Source organism: Chelon labrosus, assembly GCF_963514085.1.
Source record: "Chelon labrosus genome assembly, chromosome: 1".
Taxonomy (NCBI): Eukaryota; Metazoa; Chordata; class Actinopteri; order Mugiliformes; family Mugilidae; genus Chelon; species Chelon labrosus.
This window is the reverse complement of record NC_140337.1, coordinates 10,917,169-10,941,770: the sequence shown is the minus strand read 5'-3', so window position 1 is coordinate 10,941,770 and position 24,602 is coordinate 10,917,169. Positions and strand designations below refer to the sequence as shown.

Genomic DNA, 24,602 nt, shown 5'->3' with positions numbered 1-24,602 from the left:
TTTATCGTCGACTGTCATGTCTTAAAGACGACTCGGTGTCGGGGAGCTGAAAAGAGGTCACAGCTCAGTGTCAGCGTTTGTTTGCGCGGAGAGAAGAGATGGCTGACTGGTCTGCTAAATCACCACCACCGACCTGTCTGCGGAGACAAACTACAAAACAAAGTCAGACTGTGAAGGCTCTGTCGGAGATCAATGCTCCCGAATTTACTGACTAAATAAGAGCGTGAGGACACTTAGGCAAATCATACATACTAACGTGACAGAAAACCAGTACTGTGTGCCAGTCTGGGTCATGTTGTTGCTACAGATTATTCTGTGTTGTTTACAGTCAGACTAATGACATGCATTATCATCCTTAATGTGAGGTAACAGCGTTATAGTTACTAATACTTGACTTTGATTGTCTGAATGTCCAACTAAGTGGCTTCAAACATTTCAGATCGGAAATATTACCACATGGACATAAAGAGTTCATGAATCAGTTAATGACATGAGAAAGAAGAATGCTGCTGAACAATTTTACAATTATTTTTTTACAAAGATTTCCTCAGATTTTAAGATATTTGATATTTCCTATATATGTCTTTCATATATATGTCTCTTTTGGTTGAGAGATGACGGATTGAAAGACGCTCTTGCTTTCTGACTCTAGTCCAGAAGAGATAACTGAATCTCCCAGTCTAATGCTGACCTCTTGTGGCTCAGTCTAGGCACTGCCACCGACTCCTTTGGCCCCGGTTAAAAGCACCAATTTAAAAACCAGTGTGAATGCTGTGTTTTTAATCCTCCTTATTTCGCCGAGCTCTGCCTGGTGGCTGCAGCCTGTCTCAGCAGCAGCTCTCCGGCCAGATCGGGCCGGCCGCTCTTGGCCAGGCAGTGGGCGAGCTGGGTAGCCTTCGGTTGGTGGGGAACAGCGGGCAGCCCTCTCCTCCACAAGGCCAGGACTTGGAAGGCCTGGGAGGACAGGCTGCCCCCGGCCCGGAGCTTCACCAGCTGAGCGGCGCTGCGACGGAGGCGAAGCGAGAGCGCCAGTGAGGCCGTTTCCTCCTCCGAGAGCTCCCCGGACAACCACAGAAGAAGGGAGTCTGGCAGGGAATCTGGAACGGAGGAAGTGAGCGATGCATTTATATTCTCAGCACCGACGAAAATAAAGAAACATCTAGGGTTGGGTAGGTTTGTAATTTTTGTGTTTAGTGCACCATGAAATGTAGCATGATCCAAGTGATTGCAGAGAGGAACTGATGGATGTAAAAATCCTGCAGTAAAAAATGTATTACTACATACGCACTGTTGCATAACTACTTAAAGTATAAAAAAGAAAAGCATTTTTCATTGTTTAAAATGCAGCGATATAACAACCTGTTTTGAAATGAATCTAAAAGCTGCTATGTAATGAGCTTCTGTATGAAAACAGACTATTTTCAGTTCATTTGCATTCATTTTTCTCTATCTCGCTTGCAAAGCTGCATATTTTTATTTAAACATTATCAGCAAAATATGCAAAACCATACAACTATGAAGTCAGAGCTGATGGATTAAGGCCATAAACTCTAGTTGAAACTGCAGTAATTGTGAGATAAGACGGTGAGGATGAATTACCCACCAGCCTCCTCACATAACTTCACCCTGGCAGCAATGGGCCGATTGATGTTTCTCACTTTCTGAAATGAAACGTAACAAATCGGTGTTATAAATATATTCTTTTATTGTGAACATAATGTTTACCTAATTCTGTGAACCTTTCTGCACCTTGGGTAGAGTCAGAGACAGCTTACAGACGGGATCTCCCAGGAGCTTTGCGTCCTTCAGGACAGCCTCGCCCCCTCGCCACTCCAGCTGACCTCTGGTGACCTTATAAAACACAGCCGTCCCCTTGTAGTGAGGAGAGCTGTAGTTACCAAACGGGTCCACTTCAGTCAGACGCACCACGAGGTGGTTCTTCCTCTGACTGTGGAAGGCGATTCGCTCGTGTGCCGCCTCGCTTTTGCTGTTCTGAGCTCCAGCTGTGAAACAGATGCACTCATTTTATCTTATTCTGATGTGAAATTTGTACAACAAGCCCCATCTGGATGTCAAACCGAGTGAACGTACTAGTGATCATCTTGAAAAAAACGAAACTATAAAGTTAAAACATGGTAACTGAGATCACAAGCATTCAGTCTGCACAAACAAAATCATTCTACTTCACTGTGTGGTTTGCGGCATTGTGTTATGTGGTGAGCAGCAGCAGCAGGAAGACAAACCACTTCCGGCCCAGATCAGGTGATTTCCAGACTTTGACAGCAGCCACCACTTGTTTTAACCGTCACCTTCCGAGTTATTTATATAAAAACCAAAACGAACAAAAAAAACCCTCCCTCTGGGGTTGGTGTCTGTGTCATTCTCAAGCTCGGGTCCTCTACAAGAAACAAAATTATAGTCTGGTTTCTCTCATATAAGTGAACTGTATCTTTGATTGTGTTAAAATTATTCTAAATGGTCAGAATAAATTCTGTGATGGAGGGCATGAGAAGGTTCAGCGGCATAGGCATAAATAACAGAACATACTGCATAAAAAGTTTTTTTCTATACAGACAAACTTTACATTTTACTAAAAAGCTAATTTCAGTGGTTTGCTGTCTTGAATCCATGTCTTTCAGGAACTAGCGTTAGGTATGTGCACACAACATAGCGCCAGGTCAAAGACACTTCGGTACGTGGTCAATGTACCTCTCTGGTTTTATGTCAGGCATGCTAGCCATGGAGGCTATAAGGTCTAAAATGATCTAAATGCTAAAGTGAACAATTTTAACAGAATGCAGGAAGTATTGTTTACTTTGACCACTGTTGTAATTCAGCATTTTAGCATGCTAACAATTTTATGTGCACGTAGACACTCTGACCGAAAGCAAACAATGTTAAGTGTATGTAACGTTTACTATGGCCGCATTTTATAAACAGCCTATGATTAGCATGCTAACAATTTTATGTGCACATAAACATGCTGACCATCAGCTAACAGAAAGCAGGAAGTAATGTTTACTATGACCACTGTGGTAATTTAGCATTTAGCAATAACACCCCGTTATTCATTGATTCTATTGACATTTTACACACTATTTTTGATTCTCACAGTAATACGGGACAAAGTGCGTCCCGTTTCAGCTCAATACGGGACGTGAACTTTTGTTTCTAAATACGGGGCGATTCCGTTTTTCAAGGGACGGTTGGCAACCCTACTTGGGAGTCATCTTCTTGGAGCAATGACAGTCAATGACAGACAATTGATGTTGTTGATGTGCTGGTGGGACTAGAGGACAGTCAAGGGTACATCTTGAAGTGAGTCGCTGTCCAGACAGTCATTCTCAGATTTTGTCACTTTTTGTGAACATAATAACTTTGTTCCACCATGTCAGCATTCTCCTATACAGACCTTTTGTAACTTACTCTACCTGTGGAGGTGATGTTGCCGCTGAAACGTAGAAGAAGCTGATCTGCCTCACACATAGAGATCTCTGACGAGATCTCCACCGGGCCGCTGTAGCCCTGAGCTCGTAATTTGCTCAGCTCCCAGCTGAGGTCCCTGCTGAGCATCGCTGCCACCAGGACGGCGTGAGGCTCATCTGGTCTCCGCTGGAGGACGACGGTGACGGAGTGGCAGCACACGGACTCCTCCAGCTCCTCTGCCAGGGAGGTGAGATGGCAAGGCTGCAGCGGGGAGAGGAGGCGAGCCACGAGCAGTCTGAGGAGAGAGGAAAACTTAAGAAGTTGAGCTCGGCGGAAAGATTAGATTGAATGTTATCACGAGCCAGAACACAGTAGTAATATACTTAAGACAGAATAAGGATTTCATAAAAACCACATTACATCCCGGACAAATCTGTTGTAGATAAGAAAGAAGAGAATTATAGCTCTGGAGGGAAATAATAAGAATCCATCTTTAGTACAACTGGATCTGATTTCATTATTTAAACGGGTAACTAGAACAGAAATGAATTCATGTGCTTTTATTTTCTCCTTGTACATGACTTCTCTGGTGATTTCTTAACACGCCATCCGTACCGTACCGTGTGTGTTGTTATATCCTGACTTAGAAATGTGGAATTTAAAGCCTCCCTTTACCCATACTGCCCTTCTTAAACCCCTTATGTAAAGAAAAGCTTTCCTTAAATCTGGCTGTTAGTTGTAGAGTTCCTTTTTAGCCTGAACATGTCTAAATGAGAGGAATGTAGTCTCAGCATTGAGTCCATTGAGGTGAAGGAGCAGTCACACGAGTGGTGAGTAGATCATTTATTTTATATTTTTATGTCTGTAGTTTAAATAAGGCGAGGTCCTTCAGCCAGTATTGACATGAGCAATTATTAGTTGACTACTTTCACTGGCATACTTCTAGCTTACATTGTGTATGTGAATAAAGACTGTTTAATTTTCTTTATGTTATTATCCTTACTGAGTAATGGCTTGGAGCCAACCTTGATACAGTTCCTTAACTGTTCCTGGTTAATTTACATGGTGCCGTAAAAATAAAATTAATAAAAGCATAAATACAAGTTAAGGAAAGTATTAAATTAAATATGTTTTCTTCATAAATGGCATGTATTCTGCACTTATGTTGAGCTTAATACTTTTAGTGGCGACACGGAGTCCTTTATAAAACATTGCCCCAGGATACGCGCCATCACCAAACCAATGGCAATGCCTGCTGTTGGGACTTGGGGTTCATTGTGTTGCACAAAGACCCTTCGGCACTGGTGTGGAGGCACCAGTGGGAGGTTGAACCACCAACCCTGTGATCACTCAACAATGTGTTCTACAGAGTCACAGTCACCCCTCATACAATTGGTTGTTCAAAAAGGCTCTGTCCAGAGGCAAACCAAGCAGCTGTTTGCAGGGACAAACATATACCCCTTTAACCTATATAAGCCCTACGATACACAGACAATACCCCACAACCCACCATAGGGTACTATGTGACATTGACCATCTTGTGACAATTCAGTGTTCGGCTGGGAAACTTTTGGACCTGGCATTCATGTGGACGTTACTTAGACATGTAGCACCCACCGAGACCAGACCAGGCACCCCCACCCCATAGCAATGACAATACTTGATGGCAGCAGCCATCCCCAGCAGGATGCAGCCTGACACAGACACACACACACAAAAAACAGTTTAGGAACAACTAAAAAAACAGCACAAAGTGTTGACCCGGCCTCCGAATTCACTAGATCCCAAACTGATCAAGTATCTGTGGGATGATCCACAGAGGCCCCTCCCCTCAACCCATAGCCCCCACTAACAACATTTTCTTGCTAGACACCCTCAGAAGGCCCATGTGCATTCTCTGATGAGTCGCAACTGTTTTGAGAGGGAGACCTACACAATTTTAGGAAGGTGGTCATAATGTTATGACTGATCGGTGTATATTTGAGAAGAGAAGAACCAACCATTTTAGTTCAGAACATATAAATATCAGCAAATGTTCTGTCATGTGCTGTGCAAATGTGCTCTAGGATCTCCAAGTTTTTTTTCCCTCTGGGCCTCTCATCAAACATCTCCATGTTGAAATTTCCACCAGAGCTGATTGTCCAAAAGTAAGTTTACTGACTTTCAGAGGACTTTGTCCAAGTATGAAAACCTTGGCTCCTCAGTTAACTTGCTGTCTTTGCATCTCCAGGGGCAATGTTTTCTACTTCCTCTACGTGGTTGGAGGCCTCCTGATGGGGGTGACTGCCGGCGGTCAGTGTCTGGATGTGGCCGTGAGGACGGCCCAGAACCCCAAGAACCTGCTGCGTCTGTCGAACACGCTCATCAGGCTCCTGGGCCTCAGATACCAAACACGTGTTGTGAGAAAGCCCCTCCTGTTTTTTTATACCGTTACTTGAAATATATTGTAAAATTTGTAATGCTGTAATAATTTACTGGCATTTTATTTTGTATGTTTCAGACTACCTTGACTAAACAAAACCTGAAAAGGCTCTACTTCTCTGAGAGGTGTTTAGAACATTTCAGCTACCCTACACTACTCTTGTATTACAAAAATGTTCATGGGGCAGGTGTCTTTTTTTAAATTGATCTCTATTTGTGTTCCAGTTTCAGAAGTCTTCTTTGTAAGAGAAGAACATTACCGCTGTCAGACACTTGTGATTTCCACTTTTTGCGTGGGTTTCCCGTGAAGCAAACAAACCTGGAGTCAACATCTAAGAACTGGATCTCAACAAAAAGGTGCAAGCAAAAATGTTTTGTGTCTTAGATCCTTAAAATCATCAGTAATAGAAAATAGTTTTAAAAAAGCATATAAGTCCAAACAATTGCTAGTTGAATAAAAATGTGAACATTGTTCTGTTCTGTGGTTAGGTGCAGGGTTCATTACGTCTTGTTTTGTGGGAGCAGCCAGTTCGTACTCGCGCTGTGCATTAGAGGCCGTGGCATGAAGATGAAAATTTACAGGTCTTCAAATCAGCTGCAGTGGTTGATCAGCTTCAGCAGACAGGTGCAAAGAGATGTGGTAAGATGAACCGAAACCCATTTAAAATGCTCTCTGTTAAGAGTCTGCTTTTGATCAAATATTATGTTTTTTTTTCCAGATTTTTCTTTTACTGGATGGACTAAATGGAAAAGCCAAACCTGGATCTGACACAAATGATGCTACAAATCACCCGACACGTCTCACCCTGGGGCTGTCTGCCCTGTCTGTACTTCTGCTTTGGACGTTTCTGCCTCACTTTGCACTTTGTGCCATGATCTGTCTGGCTTTGAGCGTGCAACGACACTGAACACTGCTATCAAAGAAGGCTTAAAATAAAGATTTGAAATTGATTCTTTGTCTTGAGTCTTTCCCAAGTCTTACATCTGAAACTCATAAAAACTTTTATTACAAAAAAGAAAGTGATGGTCGCCGAGGTTTGCTGACAAAAAAAGGAGAAAATAGCTACCAATTTTGGAAAACTTAATATATACATTGAAAAATCCCTTTAGGCTTTCACATCTTATTCACTGCAACTCTGCTTTGACCCAAGCCTCTTCTTTCAGCTTCCAACTGCTCCTCAGTGCACCGATGCGCCAAACAAGACCTGAAAAGCTTATTAAAATGTCTCTTAGTTCCCTGCAGTGGCTCCTTGTTAGCTCTCTAACTGAGTGAGCTATTCTAATAATTGTCTACAAAGGACTGTGTGGTCTTGGCCCTGAATATGTTCTGTATATCTGAGGTTCTGTTACTGTAGCACAGGGGGGAAAAAAAAATCTGGCAGCCAAGCCACACAATGTGTGTCCGTCCCTTGAGCAAGGACGAAATCAGATGATCAAAGAGCCGCTTCAAATGCTAGAGCTGATCTCTGTCACATGGTGCAAACAAAAGCTTAAACACACATTTACTTGCTGGGTTTTACGTGTACCCAGTCAACTAATTTGTATCCATTTTGTGTTTTGTTTGTCCGTGTCGCATAAATCACCTTCGTCACAATAAATCGTTGTATTTAAATAAAACCTATCATTTCTTGCAGCTATTTACAGTTGCACCAGGGATGACTTTCAAAGGACGAAACACTGCGCTACAAACCTGTCGTAGCTCTCCGTCAGGTCAAAGGACACCAGTCCATTCTGCTGGTTCCTGGCGGTGACTTTATCCAGGACGCTCCACTGATTGTCCCTTGAGCCCAGGACGGTCAGTGACTCATTGGACGTCTCCTTGGACTTCACAGAGGCACCCAAAATTCTAAAAGGGAAACGAAAACCTCTTTTGAAAACAATTATTCTGCAAGTAATAAACAAGAGCTGCCCAGCGCATCTCCTAATAATAGTTTTGACCACTACCACCATGACGAATCAGCACCAACCAGCCACAACCACCTGACTAATATTGTGTAAATCTCCCATGTGCATCCGAAAACAGTTATGACCTATCAGGGAATGGACATGGGGCTTCTGACGATGTCCTGTTGCATCTGGCACCTGAACGTTAATAGTTGGAGCCTCTGGGTCCCATGGATTGTTCCGGTACATCGCACAGATACTTAATGAGTTTGGGATCTACAGGCTTTGGAGGCCAGGTCAATACCTCTGGCTATTTTCTATGCTTTTGAGCTATTCTTTCACAGTTTTTGTGATATGGAAGGCCATATCGTCCTGCTGGGGCTGGCTCCTACCAGGTTGCTGTGGGTTGGGGGTTCCAGGTCAGCATTAACGTCAAAGTGGGTTGTATGTGTCTTCACCCGTCATTGGTTTTAATCTTGTGGCAGACTGTTCACACAAATCTGGGCAAACACAATTAAGACGCTCACCTCACTCTGATTGAAGCCGGCTGATCCCAGTGTGGAGAAGCACTCACAGGCCGAGTTTGGTGATCCCGGTTCTCCTTGGTGCGCCTCTTGTGTTCAGTGTTTGGAGGACATGGAAGAGTTACCATGAGGGGTCTTCTCAGGGACTGCGAGGTCGGGTGGGTGAGGTACAGCAGTGGGCTGGTGGACACCACCGAACGATAGGCCTCATTTTTGGACTTGACAGCAGCCAGAAGGACGGCGTCTACCGGCTGGATCTGAAGCAGACGAGGAAACAGCTGTTGCGCATGATTTAGCCGGCAGTTTGGACAGAGATGCTGTGTGATTTGGAAATACTTTTGTTGCAAGTTGTTTTCTCAAGCAGAGCTGCGCAGAGTGGGAGTTGTAGATTTTTGGCATAAGATCAAGCAACAGACTGCTGCTGTGAAGTTAGTTCACAAAGGATTGGATTAAGAAGTCAATTCCGATATTGGACGCAGCTGTTCATGTTTCTTCTTCATATATGCAAACATCTATGAAACCTTGTGAATTAGAAGCAGACTATCATTTCTCCATCTCATACTTGCTTTTTATGACAGTTTTTTCTTCATGGATTTTCCTGAAAGTTAAATGCTTGGTCTCAAGATGCTTTACATAATCCCCAACTGCTTTCAGTGTTAACAAAATTGTATTAAACATTGCAGTAAGTGGGAGAAAGATGGGTCGATATTATAGTTAAACCATACCATGGTCTGTGCCATTACAGGAGCCGTGAAGGTTCCTGGGAGGTAGTTCAGGCTGATTCGGGGGTCCATGGGGAGTTTTAGTGACAAACCCCTTTTGGGAACCGTGTAATTTTCTCTTTTCAGACAGGAAACCACTGCAAATAGACCCAAAGAGTACACCTTCACTTCTGCAAATGTGCCCTGACAAAAACAAACAAAACATCAATTAAATGGGCTGTTTTGGCCGCTTGAACCATTTAAAAGCTAACAGATAAAAACATGTTATGACTAAAAACCATATTCACTCTCATGCTCATTACTGAGGTCAAGATAAAGTACAACTAGAGCAGTGTACTGTTTATTAGTGCTTCTGCCAGCCACATTTACAACCCAGTGTCACACTAGTTACGCAACAGCATTAGGTTCCTATCAACATAATGAGGAATGAATGTACCAACAATATGGTCACAGACAACATATTTTTTAAGATGGGGCTCTGAATGTGTGTCAGAGTCATAGGCTTTGTACATGCCATCAGTTCCAATGTTCAACCACCGCTCTGACTGGGATGCGGCCCTTTGTTCATTCTTTAATTTGTTAAAAAGAAAAGTAACTGATAAAGAATTTTTTTTTTATGTAAACAAAAAAGATTGGGATTTATTATTTAACTTCTTTTTGTGTTGTTAAACGTGTCCTAAAGATCAAAAAATGTGTACCACAAGGCTACATGTTGGAACCCCTTCCGTTTTCTATTGTTAAATACATTTAGATCTTGTAAATAACTATAGTTATATGCAGATGATCTAATTATCTACATACAGCTGCCCTCCAGAACTTTCTTCAAAAATTACTTACATAATGTAGACAACATTACTCTGGAAACAATAGATTGTACTTTGTAAATCAGCACTGACATACAGTAATACACACCTCTTGGGCTTAAGATAATTTAAAAGACAAACTTTATTTGGATAAACTGTCTTCGCATTCAGATCCTGTGTTTTATGAATAGTATTGTGTTTTAAGTATATAATACACATCTGGTGCAATTTTGACCAGGACAGTACTTTAAATGAAATCAGAAGAATTGAATTTCCGCCTTACCCTCTGCCCTCCATGAACACCCTCCGTTGTTACAGGAGTGATGTAGCTCACCCTCCGCTCCCCGTCGACTATCTTCACGGTGATATCCCTGCAGCTGCCGCGGTATCGCGCGCAGTAAGGCACAGCCACAGTTAGAGGGAAGCGGCAGGCGGTTCTGTCTTGAACTTTGACCCAGATCACTCTGCTGATCAGCTCTTCCGAGCCAGTCACCATCAGGCAGCTCAGGGCGTCGACCACCTCGCACCTCAGGAGTTCAGCTGCACCTGCAGGTGCTCTGATGAAACATGCGTCTGGTACATCAGAGCGGCTGTCCTCCAGCTGTCCAGTGAGCCTAAACAATGTTTTAAATATGTGATAAAGCTTATTATATAGTAGCAACACTTTTTTTGACTTTTTTTAAAAAAGAGTCTTATTGTATAATTTGCGTCCTGCATCAATTGTGCATGTTGATGTTTTCTTCTAATGTTAGCATTAAAAACTTATCAAAATATTAAAATATTAAAAAGCAAAATATTACTGAGCACTCGTTATGGCAAAATGGGAAATGCTGGGGCATGCACGTTCCATATCAGCTTCTTCCAGACTTTAGAGCCTCTGCCTCTGGTCTGAATCTTCCTATGGATTTTGGGCAAAAGCTGGCAATGACCTGACAGTGAACTGTATGAAATAACCGGGCCATGGGGAGGCCAGGAGGTCGAAACGCTTCGCTTGCACTTTGTGATAAAGCATTGCGGAGAGTTTGCTTCTGTACCAGTGAGCAGGAGAAATGAGGGGAAGGAATCAAATCAAGTCCAGGCTCGCTAGCCATCCCCATGTGGGACAGAGAACAAGGTTATTCTTTTTATTAAGTGTGGAGAATTTACGGTATCTCAGCACACCGCTAGCAGGTGGCAGGTATTAACTACTACACTATTTAACATATTTGTATATGAGTGACAAGGTTGGTTAAGGAGAACTACAAGGGGGAGGGAGTGCCATGGAAATCTTAATGTTGTCTTCCAGAATATTACAAACCAGAACAACCTTTTTGTCAGGCCAGGCCAGATACTGGTGAAGGGGGACATAAAGATCAAGACATATCGTTCACTGAATTCCACTTGATTGTTTTATCTACCTTAGAGCTACCTAAAAGGAAAACTATATTAAAGGGTTAACTTGGATAAAGAAAAGTGTTGGTTAAGTCAGCTTACCCTACTGTAATCCATTCACTCTTTGTCTCCTGTTTATCCTTGCCATCCAACCACTCTTGGTCCTTTTTTGACTCCTCCAGTAAATCTGTCTGACAATGATTGGGTTTCTCTAGAGAGTCCCTCACTTGACCTTTGACCTCCCCACCGTCTTCCACGTTGCTACAACGGCCGAATGCAAAGTCTGGCTTTTGTTGAGTGGCTTGCGATGGCCTTGCGTGGCTCGGGTCACCTCCATCTTCCACTTCCTGTCTGAGACCGGAATCATGCCCAGATCGATGATGGGAGTCCAGGCAGTTGCCGGTGTCTTCGGGTCGCTCCGGAGTTTCTGGATCTCCGGATTCCTGAAGCGCTGCACCAACTGTCGAGGCCTCAGCTACAGATAATTGGTGAATCTCTGCATCCAGTTTGTCAATGATCCCCCTCAGTTTTTCCGCGATGTTGTCTATGTCCTCTCCAACACTGAGGAAGGTGTCTCTGAAGGAGTCTGAACATGGCTCAACTTTACATTCTGTCATATCTGAAACAAGGACCACATTACAGCAAAACCTTTACTAAACAAGCCGCTATTTTTTGAAAGCAATTTTATTGTACTTGACTTAGCATTTAAACTAGACATCAGCAGTTCCACACATGCCCGTCCAACCTTAATGCCAAGCGACTCATGAACTCATTTTGATGCCCATGTTTCAACTTTTACGACATAAACTTCTAATGACTCATAGGGCTTAGGTAGACCAAGTTGTCCATTGTCTGTTTTCTGGTGGGGGGCTGCTGGTACACCCACCTTCGCACTAGTTGGACCCCTGTCATTGCCTTTTAAAGAGGAATTACTGGTTTTTACAACCTGGACCTTATTTCTTGCATAGAATACGATCGGTTACTCATCCGCCGTGAAACTTGTTCATTTCACCAATATTTTGTTATTATACGCTAGTTATACACTACGTTTCGGTGCCCCAGTCACTCCCACTGTATGTATATACGCGGCGCTCCGCTGGATCTAAATATTGTCCGAATGACTCCAAATGACGCCAAAGTTATATGGGTGAGTAAACGATCGTATTTTATGCCTGAAATAATGTCCAGGTTGTAAAAAACATTAATTCCCCTTTACGCCTATTCAGCAAGTTGTACCAGTGGTGGAACATGTCAGTCAGAGGGATCTCTATGATTGGCTGTTCAGCTCAGAGAACCAATCTAAATCTAAATCTTAATGACAAAGGACACACAGAAGGCTTTTCTGGATTAACATCTTCATCAATTCCTAAGTATTTTCTCAACAACATGATCACATAGAATTAATAAACTGTAACCCAACTAACCACGGACTAACTAACCAGCATGACTCAGCATGACTCAGCAACTGTTAGCTCTGTTAACGCTTCCTACCTAATAGAACTGTTCCATTTTCCAGGAAGAGTTATTTCCAAATATGTGGACTTTGAACTTGCATAGTTGGTGTTTTTGGACTTGACAAGTTTGATTCGGACGTACTTACGTACGAAAAGCTGGGATACCTGGTTGTAACAAGTCCACACAAGTTACCTCTGAGGCCCTTCCCAAAAAAATGGGTTGGCCAAGAACATATTTGGACTTGGATTGATGCACTTTGAATTGGAGCAGTGACTGATGATGTTTTGCGAGTCCACAAGTATTGACAAGAGCGCATATTGACAAGAGCCCCATATGTGTCAGCTGGCGGTTGGCTGTAATCTTTGCGGTGTGTTCAAGGGAGTCTTTTTGGCCCAGATACAGACAACTTGAGGTGAAGTCACAGCAGGTCTTTGTTGTTGGTAGTACATTGTTGTTGTCCCTAGTTACTTGACACGATTTGAGGTCCGCCTTTTCAACTGACACTTCATCTCCTTGTATCAATTTTCGTAGAGACTCTTCAACTACTTTCAGTATGAACACTAACTAGTTTTGTCAGTACAATACAATATTCCCACATATACTTTCAAAGGGCCGTAGATCAAATGCATCACTCAGATAAACCCACATACTGTACCTGTTGTAGATGGATGCTGCAGATCACCGCCCCCTGCTGGAGACTTCATGAACATGGAGGCACATTTTCTAAGGGCTCCTCTCCAAACTTCCAGTCTGCCTGAATAAAAAACACTCAGCCCCCTGAGCGCTCCCAGAACTTTCTGCCTGCACTCTTTCTCCTCCTGCTCTTCATCGCCACATAATCCTCTCCTTTCATCCTCCTTTTCATCCTCTGCTGGACTGAGTGTCCCTTCCTCACTCCCTCTCTGCTTATCCTGTCCTAAGCATCTCCTCCCGCCCGCTGTTCCATTATGTTGATCTCTGCTGCGTCTGACGGCCTCAAGCCCCTGAATGGTTTCGGTCAACACGACGAGGAGACTGTCCTCGCTCTTTGTGCCACGGAGGCGCCTTGCCTCATCCATCTGTCCATTCACTTGCAGATATGCATCCATGCTGTGCTGGAAAACGCAAAAGGAGTCATTCAGAAGCATCAAATCAGGCCTGTTTTCTGGCAAAAGCACTTCATTCCTTTAACAAAATTTCAGAAACCACCGTAAAATATATATTAAATATATTCCATTCCTTGTGTACCTCCTTTGAGATTTTGCAGCCGAGGCCCTCTCGGTTCGCCGTGTCCTTGGCATTGAGTGCAACTGTGTGCAGCTTTTCCAGTTTACAGGAGCCAATGCTGTAGTTATATGGCTGCCAGCAGTAAAACAAGTTGCCAAGGCGACCTCTGGAGGCGTGGCAGGAAGGGGACAAAAGAGGGAGCCACGGTGCAAAGGACTCGCGGAGGGACAAGTGTGCTGTCCCCCAGGCATCTTCCATTCTTCCGTCACTCATTTTACTGCTTGCATGTGGTGACAGTAAAAGATGGGAGCTCTTGAACTTCACGCACCCGTAAGTCATTCAAAAAGTAAAGCCAAAAGTTGGCCAGCAGTGAATGTCTCTGAATATTTTTTACTATGAATACGAGAGACTTATTTTGAAGGCATGTGTAGCTGTGTTGTGGTTAATGTCGGCTTTGGAGCGTTTTATTGAAACAACACAAACACTGAGTGGAGTGGCATTCTGTGGGTTTCCGGTGGTATTTCTGGTTTTATAGTCCTCATGACATAAGTGGTGAAAGTGGTATTCAGGCGTTTGTTTTGAACTAAAAGTAGAAATTCTGGAGTCTCAAGCTGCTGCGCTAAAGAGAAACAGCCCTGAATTCAAAATGCCATCTTAGTAAAAGCAGAGAACCATTGTCAGGAAAGTGAAGTCTTAAAAGGTATTACTGTTTTTCATGTTGCAGTTCATCTACGTGCGCTACATTAAACTCCTCAAATGTTTAAATTGGTCAGTATTAATCTGAAAAGTAAGCTCAGCACCAGGACCCTGAAACTGAAGCAGTTCAGCCGGATTTGGCCGTCGCTCATTTGGCTGTCTACACCTGTTTGTGCAGAGATGGACCCAGTGGGCCCTTCAGAGCCAGAGCCAGACCGCAGTGCTGCAGCTCTTTGTCTCCATCATGTGGCTGATCCTGCTCACGATCCATTACTGTGTACATACACTGCCTGGATTTAACTGAGCGAACAGGTAGGAGCATCCTATTGGATAATTACTGCATGGGTGAAGAAACTACTAAAATTGGGTTAAGAACTGTCAAATGCATTATTAAAAATTGGAAGGATAGTGGGGAACCATCATCTTCGAGGAAGAAATGTGGTCTGAAAAAATCCTGATTGATCGTGATCTGTGATCACTTAAACGTTTGGTGAAATTAAATGGAAGAAAAACAACAGCAGAACTCAGGGCTATGTTTAATAGTGAAAGTAAGAGCATTTCCACACGTACAATGTTAAAAGAACTCAAGGGATTGGGACTGAACAGCTGTGTAGCCTTAAGAAAACCACTAATCAGTGAGGCTAACTGGAAAAAAGGCTTCAATTTGCTAGGGAGCATAAAGATTGGACTCTGGAGCAATGGAAGAAGGTCATGTGGTCTGATGAGTCCAGATTCACCCTGTTCCAGAGTGATGGGGGGCATCAGGGTAAGAAGAGAGGCAGATGAAGTGATGCACCCATCATGCCTAGTGTCTACTGTACAAGCCTGTGGGGGCAGTGCTATGACCTGGGGTTGCTGCAGTTGCTCAGGTTCAGCAACATTATGTGCCCAAAGAATGAGGTCAGCTGACTACCTGAATATACTGAATGACCAGGTTATTCCATCAATGGAGGTTTTCGTCCCTGATGGCACGGACATATTCCAAGATGACAATGCCAGGATTCATGAGGCTCAGATTGTGAAAATAAGTCTCTTGTAACATCAATACAAGATCTTGGTGAAAAATGAATGCAACACTGGATGGAAATAAATCTGGTGACATTGGAGAAGCTTATCGAAGCAATGCTACAGCGAATGTGTGCTGTAATCAAAGCTAAAGGCGGTCCAATGAAATATTAGAGTGTGTGACCTTTGTTTTTGGTGGTGACTTTTTTGGTCAGGCAATGTATTTATTGCTTTGATTTCATTTTGTTAACTGTACTAATGTCCATCTGCGCAGCAAGAAATACACAACATACAAATTGACACTTTTTCATTTTCAAAATTCATTCATTCATTCATTCATCTTCTGTAACTGCTTATTCCTGTTAAGGGTCGCGGGGGTCTGCTGGAGCCTATCCCAGCTGTCATCGGGCGAGAGGCGAGGTACACCCTGGACAGGTCGCCAGTCTATCGCAGGGCCCATTTTCCAAATTGCCAGGCAGATATTTTTTATTTATTTATTTATTTTTTTCAGCAGTCTGCAGTGAATTTAAACTTTATTAAACCATCAGCAATGAGGAGAAAGCCAAAGAATACAGTTCCACAACAGCACATTTATTAATGACTTGCTTTTTTGTTGTTAAGCAAAAAGCTATTTTTAATATTTAATTTAAAAAAATAAATGTATGTAATAATATATAAAGTTTAAATAATTAGCATTAGGGCAAAGGGAAACCATTTAAAAATATTTTTAAATATAAAAGTATACAAAAATAATATATTTCATACATTCTTAGATACGATTAATAATTATTATTATTTATTATTTTTATTATTTTTCAATTTAAAATGTTAAAACTAATTTTAAGTATAGTCCTGTATTATATAATAATATATAATTGTGTTTAAACATGAAAAAATATTATTAATATATTTCATTATATATATTTCACATATATATTCAAATATTAATTTTACCACTACTAGTAGAGGAAACTATGAAATCTAATCTAAATTTCTAAAGCAACAGCAGTAATTATAATAACTGCTGTTGATATTGTGGTAAAATGAAACTGAATGTGTTTACAAAATGTGCAGCTGGATTCTTGCATTCCTGTGTTGAATACGTGGCCCGGGGCCTCGGGATCAAGCTGGGACATGTAAGTACTCCCAGAAAAACATCACAAGTGCCTTCACTTTGCTGCCCTGCGCCGCTTCCAGCGTGCACGCAAACGGCTGCGGTTTCCAGCAACGCCGGTCCTCTCCCGGCGCAGTGGCACTCTGACCGTACCCAGCCCTCGGTCCCAGCCGGAGTTTTATTGGCGGCGCAAAATGAATGAAGAGAAGGGAAGGTTACCGCTGGCGCTGACCTCCTGAAATGGGCGTGGAGCTGCGCGCTGAGACGGAAACGAGGCGAGTGCGTAAAAAAAAAAAAAAAAAAAAAGTCAGTCAACAAACGCTGTCAGCGGCGTTTGAGTGGGATGGAAAGCGGGGACGGCGAGTGCGCAAAGGTGTGCGGACGGACCCCGAGGTTTCCTCCTGTTTCCAACCCTGCAGGTAAGCCTTTACTGAGGAGCTTTACTGTGAGGGCGCGTTGCGTTTATTTACCAGCTGTCTTCAAACTGAAATGAGTGGAGTAAACCGCTCCAGTGCGTCAAAGCTGATGGAGCCAGAGACGTTGTTTAAAACCAGTCGGATATTTAGAGGAGGTGAAGTAAAACATTATCAATCAGACTTTAACTGAGTGGTGCAGTACTTTTTTCCCCCCTCAAAGGTGTAAACACGCATGTAAGCGCGTCTCTCACGTGTTTCCAATGAAAACACTCTCCCTCCAACACCTCAGTGCAAAGTGTAACCTTATAAAAGTACTTTAAAACTAGTTTTAAATAACTTCTCAACAAAATATGAGTTCCTAAACCCCTAACTTAGAAGTGAGAGTGACTCAACAGGGCATACACTTTGCAAAGCATGCAGGTATTTTTTATTTATTTTTTTCTTCTTGAAACCAGGAAGGGAAAAAAAAACAATCTGGACTTTGTTCAGAGTTGGTTGGCTGAGGGATGCACTCAAGTATGAGGCTGGTGTGCATGCATGGGCGTGCATGCCGTGACTCACTGCTTCTAGTGTATTACCAGGGAAGCTGCTGCCTACTTGACGCTCACACATGCACACGGGCACACTCCTCCTTGCGCCGGCTGCCATGCTTTCAGTTCGCAGAGGGGAAACAATATATTGCTCCAGCAGGGCTGTGCACACACACGGGCACACACACACGCACGGTTCTGCGCCTCCAGTTCCTCCAGTTAAACTGCTCGCGCGTGCCGCACGGGCATGTGCAAGCAGTCTGTATCTAGAGCAGTTCTCTTTTCTTTTTTCCGCCCTCCCCTATTGATCCGCGCAGGCACAGAGGCGGTAGCTTTGGATCAAAACCCCTATATCCTGCTTTTAATGGTGTTTGCAGAACGCATGTGCTTTCTAGTTGAGTGAGTAGGTGCAGAGAGGCGTGGAGCAGGCCAGGCTGAATGCGGTGGCAGCTTTTTGGTGTGTGCCGGGAGCCAGTGCAGGTCTCTGCGTGTTAACACAGAAATCATCCGCGGGGCTAGTCTAATAGACTTTATAGATTCCTGCTATTCAATACAGTCACATGTGGTTTTTGGCCGCACAACTGTTAAGAATGCAAAACTATCACCAGTGCCAAGGTGTGATGTGTCAAAAAAACACAGATGGCTGTATGCAAGGAGGAAGAGGTACTGTGCATGTGCTACTGGGTTCCTAAATAAAGTGACCAGAGGTGTTTCTGTTCACGCCAACGCTGTGAACCTCTTGCACAGTACATGCATGCACATGCTTCAAGATTGTGTTTACTTGAAAGCAGAAGTAACACTCAAGGTCTCCTGTGTGCTTGAGGTTTGCTAGCCAAAAGAGGAGAAGTGGACATGACGAGAGGTCGATGATGTATTTTCCTATGAGTTTCAATTGTGTGTGTGTGTGTGTGTGTGTGAGAGATTGTGAGAAAGCAGTTCTGCCTCCCAGTGTGAAGAGTTATGGGCGCATCGACAAAGTTAGCGACATTATGAGTGCGTTTCCAGGCGGCGGTCTTTCTGGCGCTCGGATTTTCAAAATCAGCTCCGGTGAGTGCTGCAACAGTAAGACAAAGCGGCTTTGTTTCGCTCGCTTTCTCGTTTGGTTTAAAGGCTTTAAAGAGGTACGCCTCGCATCAAAACCTGACCATAGTGGCGAAGCTGTGTAGGTGGCATGCTGTTTCCTCACAGCTATTTCGGTTTCCTGCTGTTTCATCCAGGCGTGTTGCGAATGCAGGTCTGCTTTGGGCGTTTGCTCAAGTTTAAAGAAAAATTTAGTTTTTGCCCATCGGACCCTTTTCGGGCAGTGTGGTTAAGAACTGAGCTACGGGCAGCAGAAGGTTAGCTTCCCTTAGCACTGACAAGATCAAAAAGTCCCAAAAGTTCTCGCAATGAAAGTGACATATTTGTGGTTCTGTATGTCCCAAAATATTTCTTGAAGTGACGTCCTGGTGTCGACACGGCATGATTTTCGACAGTGGCTTGTTTCGCCTTGTATCCTGCCATCGGCATAAATCTCCCCTATTGCTTTATGCTAAGCCAGGCTAGGATAACTTTCTCCAGGTTCATCTAATTCTCAGCAGGAACGATTGAATATTACCCGAAATGTTGAGCTGTTCCTTAAATGAAGTCACGATACTTTCAGGAACACTTAAACCCATTTTACTGTGTTAATTCACTTATGTCTTTTCTCTTTTTTGTGCCTGCAGTGTAAAGCTGGATTACCTCATCTTCTTATAGTCTTCCTAATGTGGCGGTTGTGGGATTAAAGCACCATGTTGGAGCCTCCAGAGCCCAGCCACGAGATTGTGGAGTGGCTGTCCGCTCTCCGCCTCTCCCAGTATATCCAGTGTTTCCTGCAGAGAGGCTACCAAGCTCTGGAAGATTGCAAGGACCTCACAGATGAGCGCCTCCTGGAGCTCGAGGTGCTGCCAACGGGCCACCGTAGACGCATCCTTAGGAGTTTGGAAGCCCTAGGGCTGAAGCAGCAGAGTGGAGAAGACGATGAAGAGGACGGCGTAGGGAACGGGAGGGGTCGAAGGAAGCCAGCCCTATACCCAAGACATATCTTCCTGAAGGATAAAAACAGGGGGACTTCTTGTCAGAACCAACCCAAGGACAGGACGGAGTATGATTTGGAAGGGAGTCAAAGTTTGCCTACAGGAGCAAGCCTGGAAACAGAAACTGAGAACCTCCCAGAGAGCCGTCACATTGTCCCGCCTCAACCGGCCCCACGTAACCCTAAAAACATCCAGAAATCTGTGCAGGTTTCGGCCTCCGCGCGCTCCAGCAGCAGCAGCAGCGAGTCCCTCTCTACTTCTGAAATCCACTCAGACTCCTCAGAAGACCCCTTGTTCTCTGGCGCCAACTCTGTCCCCAGTCTTGCTAAAGTCCCCCTCCCACCACTGAGCGAAGACATTGGCGGTTTTCATGGTGATATGGTTGAAAACTCGATTTATGAGGCTCAAACTAGTATAAAGAGGGCTGCAGGCCTGCCGCTTACTCGCTCCTACCGACTGAGGCACCGACCCGTTCCTAAGATCCCAGCTGAGACCGTTCAGGACAGGTACTGAAGCTATGCTAAATTCAAATTTAGCCATTTTAGGAAATATTTCTATTTTCTTTGGAATATCAATACCACTCTGACTTTGTATGCTAAATATTTGGCTATCAGTAGCAGTGAGTTATCATATTGCAAAAATAAGTCTGGGTATGATCACTCAATTGCACTTTGCATTTAGATTTAATTTGAGTGTCTGAATTATGAGTGAATACATTAATACTCTATATAGTGCCCTCAAAAAGTTGTGTCAATAACTTTCTGGTAAGAGCGCCACATTAATTTGCCTCCAATTTACAGATCTGAGTCTTTATAGCTCTTAAAAACTAATCATCAGCACATGTCCCATATCTCATTTAATTCTAACAACTAAACCATTTAGAGTCTGTATCTGTGAATGAGTGAAGGGGATTTTTGAACGGATTCATTGCATTCATTCATTTGCATACATATTTGTTTGGGTTTCGCACAATTATAAGTGTGATGGTGCCAGTTTAGCCAAAATACTAACGCACCTGCAGCCTCTGATCAGTGAATGTTAATTACACATTAAAAGGAGCAAACAAGATATCCAAAAAGCAGACATAATAACATCAAAGCTAAGGGCTAAGCTAACCGACTGCTGGTAGTAGTTTGATATTTACAATGCAGACATACAAGATGGCAAACAAACTTTTTTCCCAAAATTATTTAACCATGGAATAGATTTTTGGCTAGCTGACTACTCTTAAACTAGTTAGCTAAGCAACGCTAAGCTAACTAGTTTTAAGTGTTAGCTTTATATTTACTGTAGATGTGACAGGCAGGTAGGTCAAGGTACATCTTGGTTTTTAAACCACATAAACAAACATGATGTGTTGATTTTTTAGCCTATGTTCAAAGCTAGGGTAGCCGTTTCCTCTTCATTCTGTAGCTAAGCTAAGCATCTCCATGTTGTAGATAAGCTAATTTACAGTCCTAGTAATAGCTTAATACCATATCTACTGGAACGGTATCAATCTTCTCATTTAACTCTTGGCAAGACGATGAATAAAATTGGACCAAAATGTTGAACATCTCTTAAAAGAATATGATTTTTAAAATTTCTTTGCTTTGAGCTAAATAGCTACTGGCGTTAGCTTCATATTTACTGGAAATGAGTTATAGTAATTAATTCCTCAAAATGTTGAACTATTTATTAAAGAAAACAGTCAAACTTTGAGCAGTTTTTGAAAAGCAAAGTGAAAAGAAAATTAATTTTCACGCTACCATGGCATGAATGTATATAAAACAAAGCATTCCCTCTTTGCTTTCATATTGACACCTATGGGACCCCTGTGGCCTCACATTCCATATTCAGTTCTGCAGTCCTCATACATTAAAACCCTACACTATACTCCTTGTTACATTGTGAAACTTAACTTTCAGAGTACCACATCTCTATTGCTGGGGCCTTTACATGGTGTTGTCAGTTTTTCCCACGTGCTGCGCTGGTGGCTCTAATCCGCCGTTTTTTTCCCTCCCTCCTCCTCAGGAGCGCACCGCCATCGCAAACAACCAGCCCCGAACACCTAACCGGCTCCGAAGGTCCCACCGGTGCAAACGGCGTACAGAAAGGTACACACAGTCTTTCAGCTGCATCCGCTTTATCTCTTCCATGAATATTTCATTCAGCAGTAGAGTCGGCGCTGCTGTTGTTTGCGCGGATGAAAGTTGGGAGAGGAGACGAGGGTAGCGGGTGTGTGGGGCGGCGGTGGCGGCGTTCGGAGGCTGTGTCGTGGGAAACGCCGGCACCCTCCCTCCCTGTTTCAAGCGCTCATCTCGCAGGGAATAAGCTCTCTCACATCTTGTCCCTCAGCTAGACCCTAGCTCGTATTCCTGTCGCACGGGCTCTCCAGAGTTTTTTAGAAGTTGTTTAACTTTGCTAACAACACACAGGCTTGTAGTACAACTAGTACAAATATGTTTTTGAATTCTTCCCTAGCCGTATTTATTGAGGTGAGTCAGCCCCGCTATCTAAGGTAGATGTGTTCTCCTAGGATTATTTGATGCTTTTCAGAGACAACAATCTGTACGAGTATGTTGTCTTTTTGGGTCCATATTTGACCACTTTGTGACACCATCCCTTCCAGCAAATCAGCAGATTCCTGTCCGTTTTTACTTCATCTCCCCCTCACGTTCCCTCTTTTTTTTTTTCTTTTTTTTCTGGTCTTCCACTTCCTGTCTCGTTCTGTGTACCCTTTACTGCAAAAGTCTCTTGGTAGGCCTTGTTTTTCCAACTTTTTCTTTGCACGGCGCAAGACAGGGACTAGAGAGAAAGGCAAGACAGTGAAGAGGGTTGGGAGGAACGAGCAGGAGATGGATGCAAAACAGACTATGAGAGACGGAGGAAGAGAGGGAGCCGAGGGGGTCCCAGAGCAGGGAGGTGGGGAGCCCGACTAGCAAGCAAAAAGTCCCTTCACAGCAAGGTCTAGCAAGGCCTTATTCGACATATCATTTTACCCGAGCATATTTGAAGAGTTATCCCGCGATGAAAAAAAAAAAAAACATGTGCACAGAATGATCGTTGTATGCAAGCAAACTTGCTACTTGAGGTTGGAATAATTTTAATTAACACCCTCTGTACTCCTTTCAAAATGCTTTTTTCTTTTTTTATTCACCGGTAAAATCTCACTGAGAAAACTGAGACAGTGTGGAGATTTTCGCTCGATTTGGTGACAGACAGGGTGTTTTGCTTTTGTGGCACTGCTGGACTTAAAGTGCAAAAATTAAAAACATCAAAATTACTGCCGCTGCAATTTGTACACCAGAATATGTGAGTATAAATAAGTTTTGATGTTAATGATGCATGTACAATGGAAAATAAAATGGTACTGACACTCCATGAATATATTAATCTGCTAATAGCCAGAGGAAGAATACCTGTTTATAATATTAGAATACATGCGTATGACTCGTACAAACAAAGGATGGCTGGAGCAATGACCTCAAAATCCAGTCATGAAAAAGGAAATCACTGGCCACCTTATTAGTTACACCTTCCTAGTACCAAATTGGCCCCCCTTTGTCTTCAGAACTGCTTTAATTCTTCAGGGCGTGGGTCCAGCTGTGTGCTGGAAATATTCCTTAGAGAGTTTGGTTCATACTTGGTTCACACAGTTGCTGCAGATTTGTCGGCTCCACATCCGTGATGCCAGTCGCCCGTTCGACCACATTCCAAAGGTGCCTCAAGGGTTGGATTAATGACTGTAGAGGTTATTTGAGGACGTATAACTAATTGTCTAATTGAAACCAGTTCCCATTCTGATACTCTGTTTGAGCTTTAACAGATCGTCCTGACCATGTGTACGCGCCTAAATGCGTGGAGTTGCTGCTGTGATTGGCTCATTAGATTTGATGAGCAGTTGTACAGATGTGTCTAATCTGGTGGCCAATGAGTGTGTGTTGCCATAGAAAAGGATCATGATATATTGTTATAGCCTACAAAAAGCTAAGTTTTAAATTTAACCTAGGATCCTATATCGTTAGATCATACACTATATTACCAAAAGTATTCGCTCACCCATTCAAATGATCAGAATCAGGTGTTCTAATCACTTGGCCTGGCCCCAGGTGTATAAATTCAAGCACTCAGGCATGCAGACTGTGAAACAAGACATTTGTGAAAGAATGGGCCGCTCTCAGGAGCTCAGTGAATTCCAGCGTGGAACTGTCATAGGATGCCACTTGTGCAACAAATCCAGTCGTGAAATTTCCTCGCTCCTAAATATTCCACAGTCAACTGTCAGCTCTATTATAACAAAATGGAAGCGTTTGGGAAAAACAGCAACTCAGCCACGAAGTGGTAGGCCACGTAAAGTGACGGAGAGGGGTCAGCGGATGCTGAAGCGCATAGTGCAAAGAGGTCGCCGACTTTCTGCACAGTCAATTGCTACAGAGCTACAAACTTCATGTGACCTTCAGATTAGCCCAAGTACAGTACGCAGAGAGCTTCATGGAATGGGTTTCCATGGCCGAGCAGCTGCAGCCAAGCCACACATCACCAAGTGCAATGCAAGGCGTCGGATGCAATGGTGTAAAGCACGCCGCCACTGGCCTCTAGAGCAGTGGAGACGCGTTCTCTGGAGTGATGAATCACGCTTTTCCATCTGGCAATCTGATGGACGAGTCTGGGTTTGGAGGTTGCCAGGAGAACGGTACATTTCAGATTGCATTGTGCCAACTGGGAAATTTGGTGGAGGAGGAATTATGGTATGGGGTTGTTTTTCAGGAGCTGGGCTTGGCCCCTTAGTTCCAGTGAAAGGAACATTGAATGCTTCAGGATACCAAAACATTTTGGACAATTCCATGCTCCCAACCTTGTGGGAACAGTTTGGAGCGGGCCCCTTCCTCTTCCAACATGACTGTGCACCAGTGCACAAAGCAAGGTCCATAAAGACGTGGATGACAGAGTCTGGTGTGGATGAACTTGACTGGCCTGCACAGAGTCCTGA

At 43.4% G+C, this 24,602-nt stretch overlaps 2 protein-coding genes and 1 long non-coding RNA gene across 3 annotated transcripts in view; 2 read left to right on the top strand and 1 right to left on the bottom strand.

The window, feature by feature from the left end:
- Nucleotides 1-679: 679 nt before the first annotated feature.
- dthd1 (death domain containing 1) lies at nucleotides 680-13,733 on the bottom strand (the record flags this gene model as incomplete). The annotated part of the gene is made up of 10 exons (XM_084575043.1): nucleotides 680-1,097; nucleotides 1,604-1,661; nucleotides 1,750-2,003; nucleotides 3,432-3,721; nucleotides 7,538-7,693; nucleotides 8,259-8,512; nucleotides 8,981-9,160; nucleotides 10,064-10,394; nucleotides 11,254-11,770; nucleotides 13,262-13,733. 10 exons carry the CDS (start codon nucleotides 13,731-13,733, stop codon nucleotides 790-792), a joined length of 2,820 nt encoding a protein of 939 aa, XP_084431169.1. The 3' UTR covers nucleotides 680-789.
- Nucleotides 5,927-6,748, top strand: LOC311510110. The gene is made up of 4 exons (XR_014699888.1): nucleotides 5,927-5,973; nucleotides 6,073-6,204; nucleotides 6,337-6,487; nucleotides 6,567-6,748. It is a non-coding gene; the product is annotated as an uncharacterized lncRNA (long non-coding RNA).
- Nucleotides 13,734-16,655: 2,922 nt separating the features above from the next.
- The window catches only part of arap2 (ArfGAP with RhoGAP domain, ankyrin repeat and PH domain 2), a 132,209-nt gene continuing 124,262 nt past the window's right edge, over nucleotides 16,656-24,602 (top strand). Inside the window, exons 1-3 of the mRNA XM_084548431.1 lie at nucleotides 16,656-17,046; nucleotides 19,280-20,136; nucleotides 21,644-21,726. Coding sequence (XP_084404557.1) covers nucleotides 19,346-20,136; nucleotides 21,644-21,726 — 874 coding nt within the window. The 5' untranslated portion in view covers nucleotides 16,656-17,046; nucleotides 19,280-19,345. The remainder of the gene's footprint in view (nucleotides 17,047-19,279; nucleotides 20,137-21,643; nucleotides 21,727-24,602) is intronic.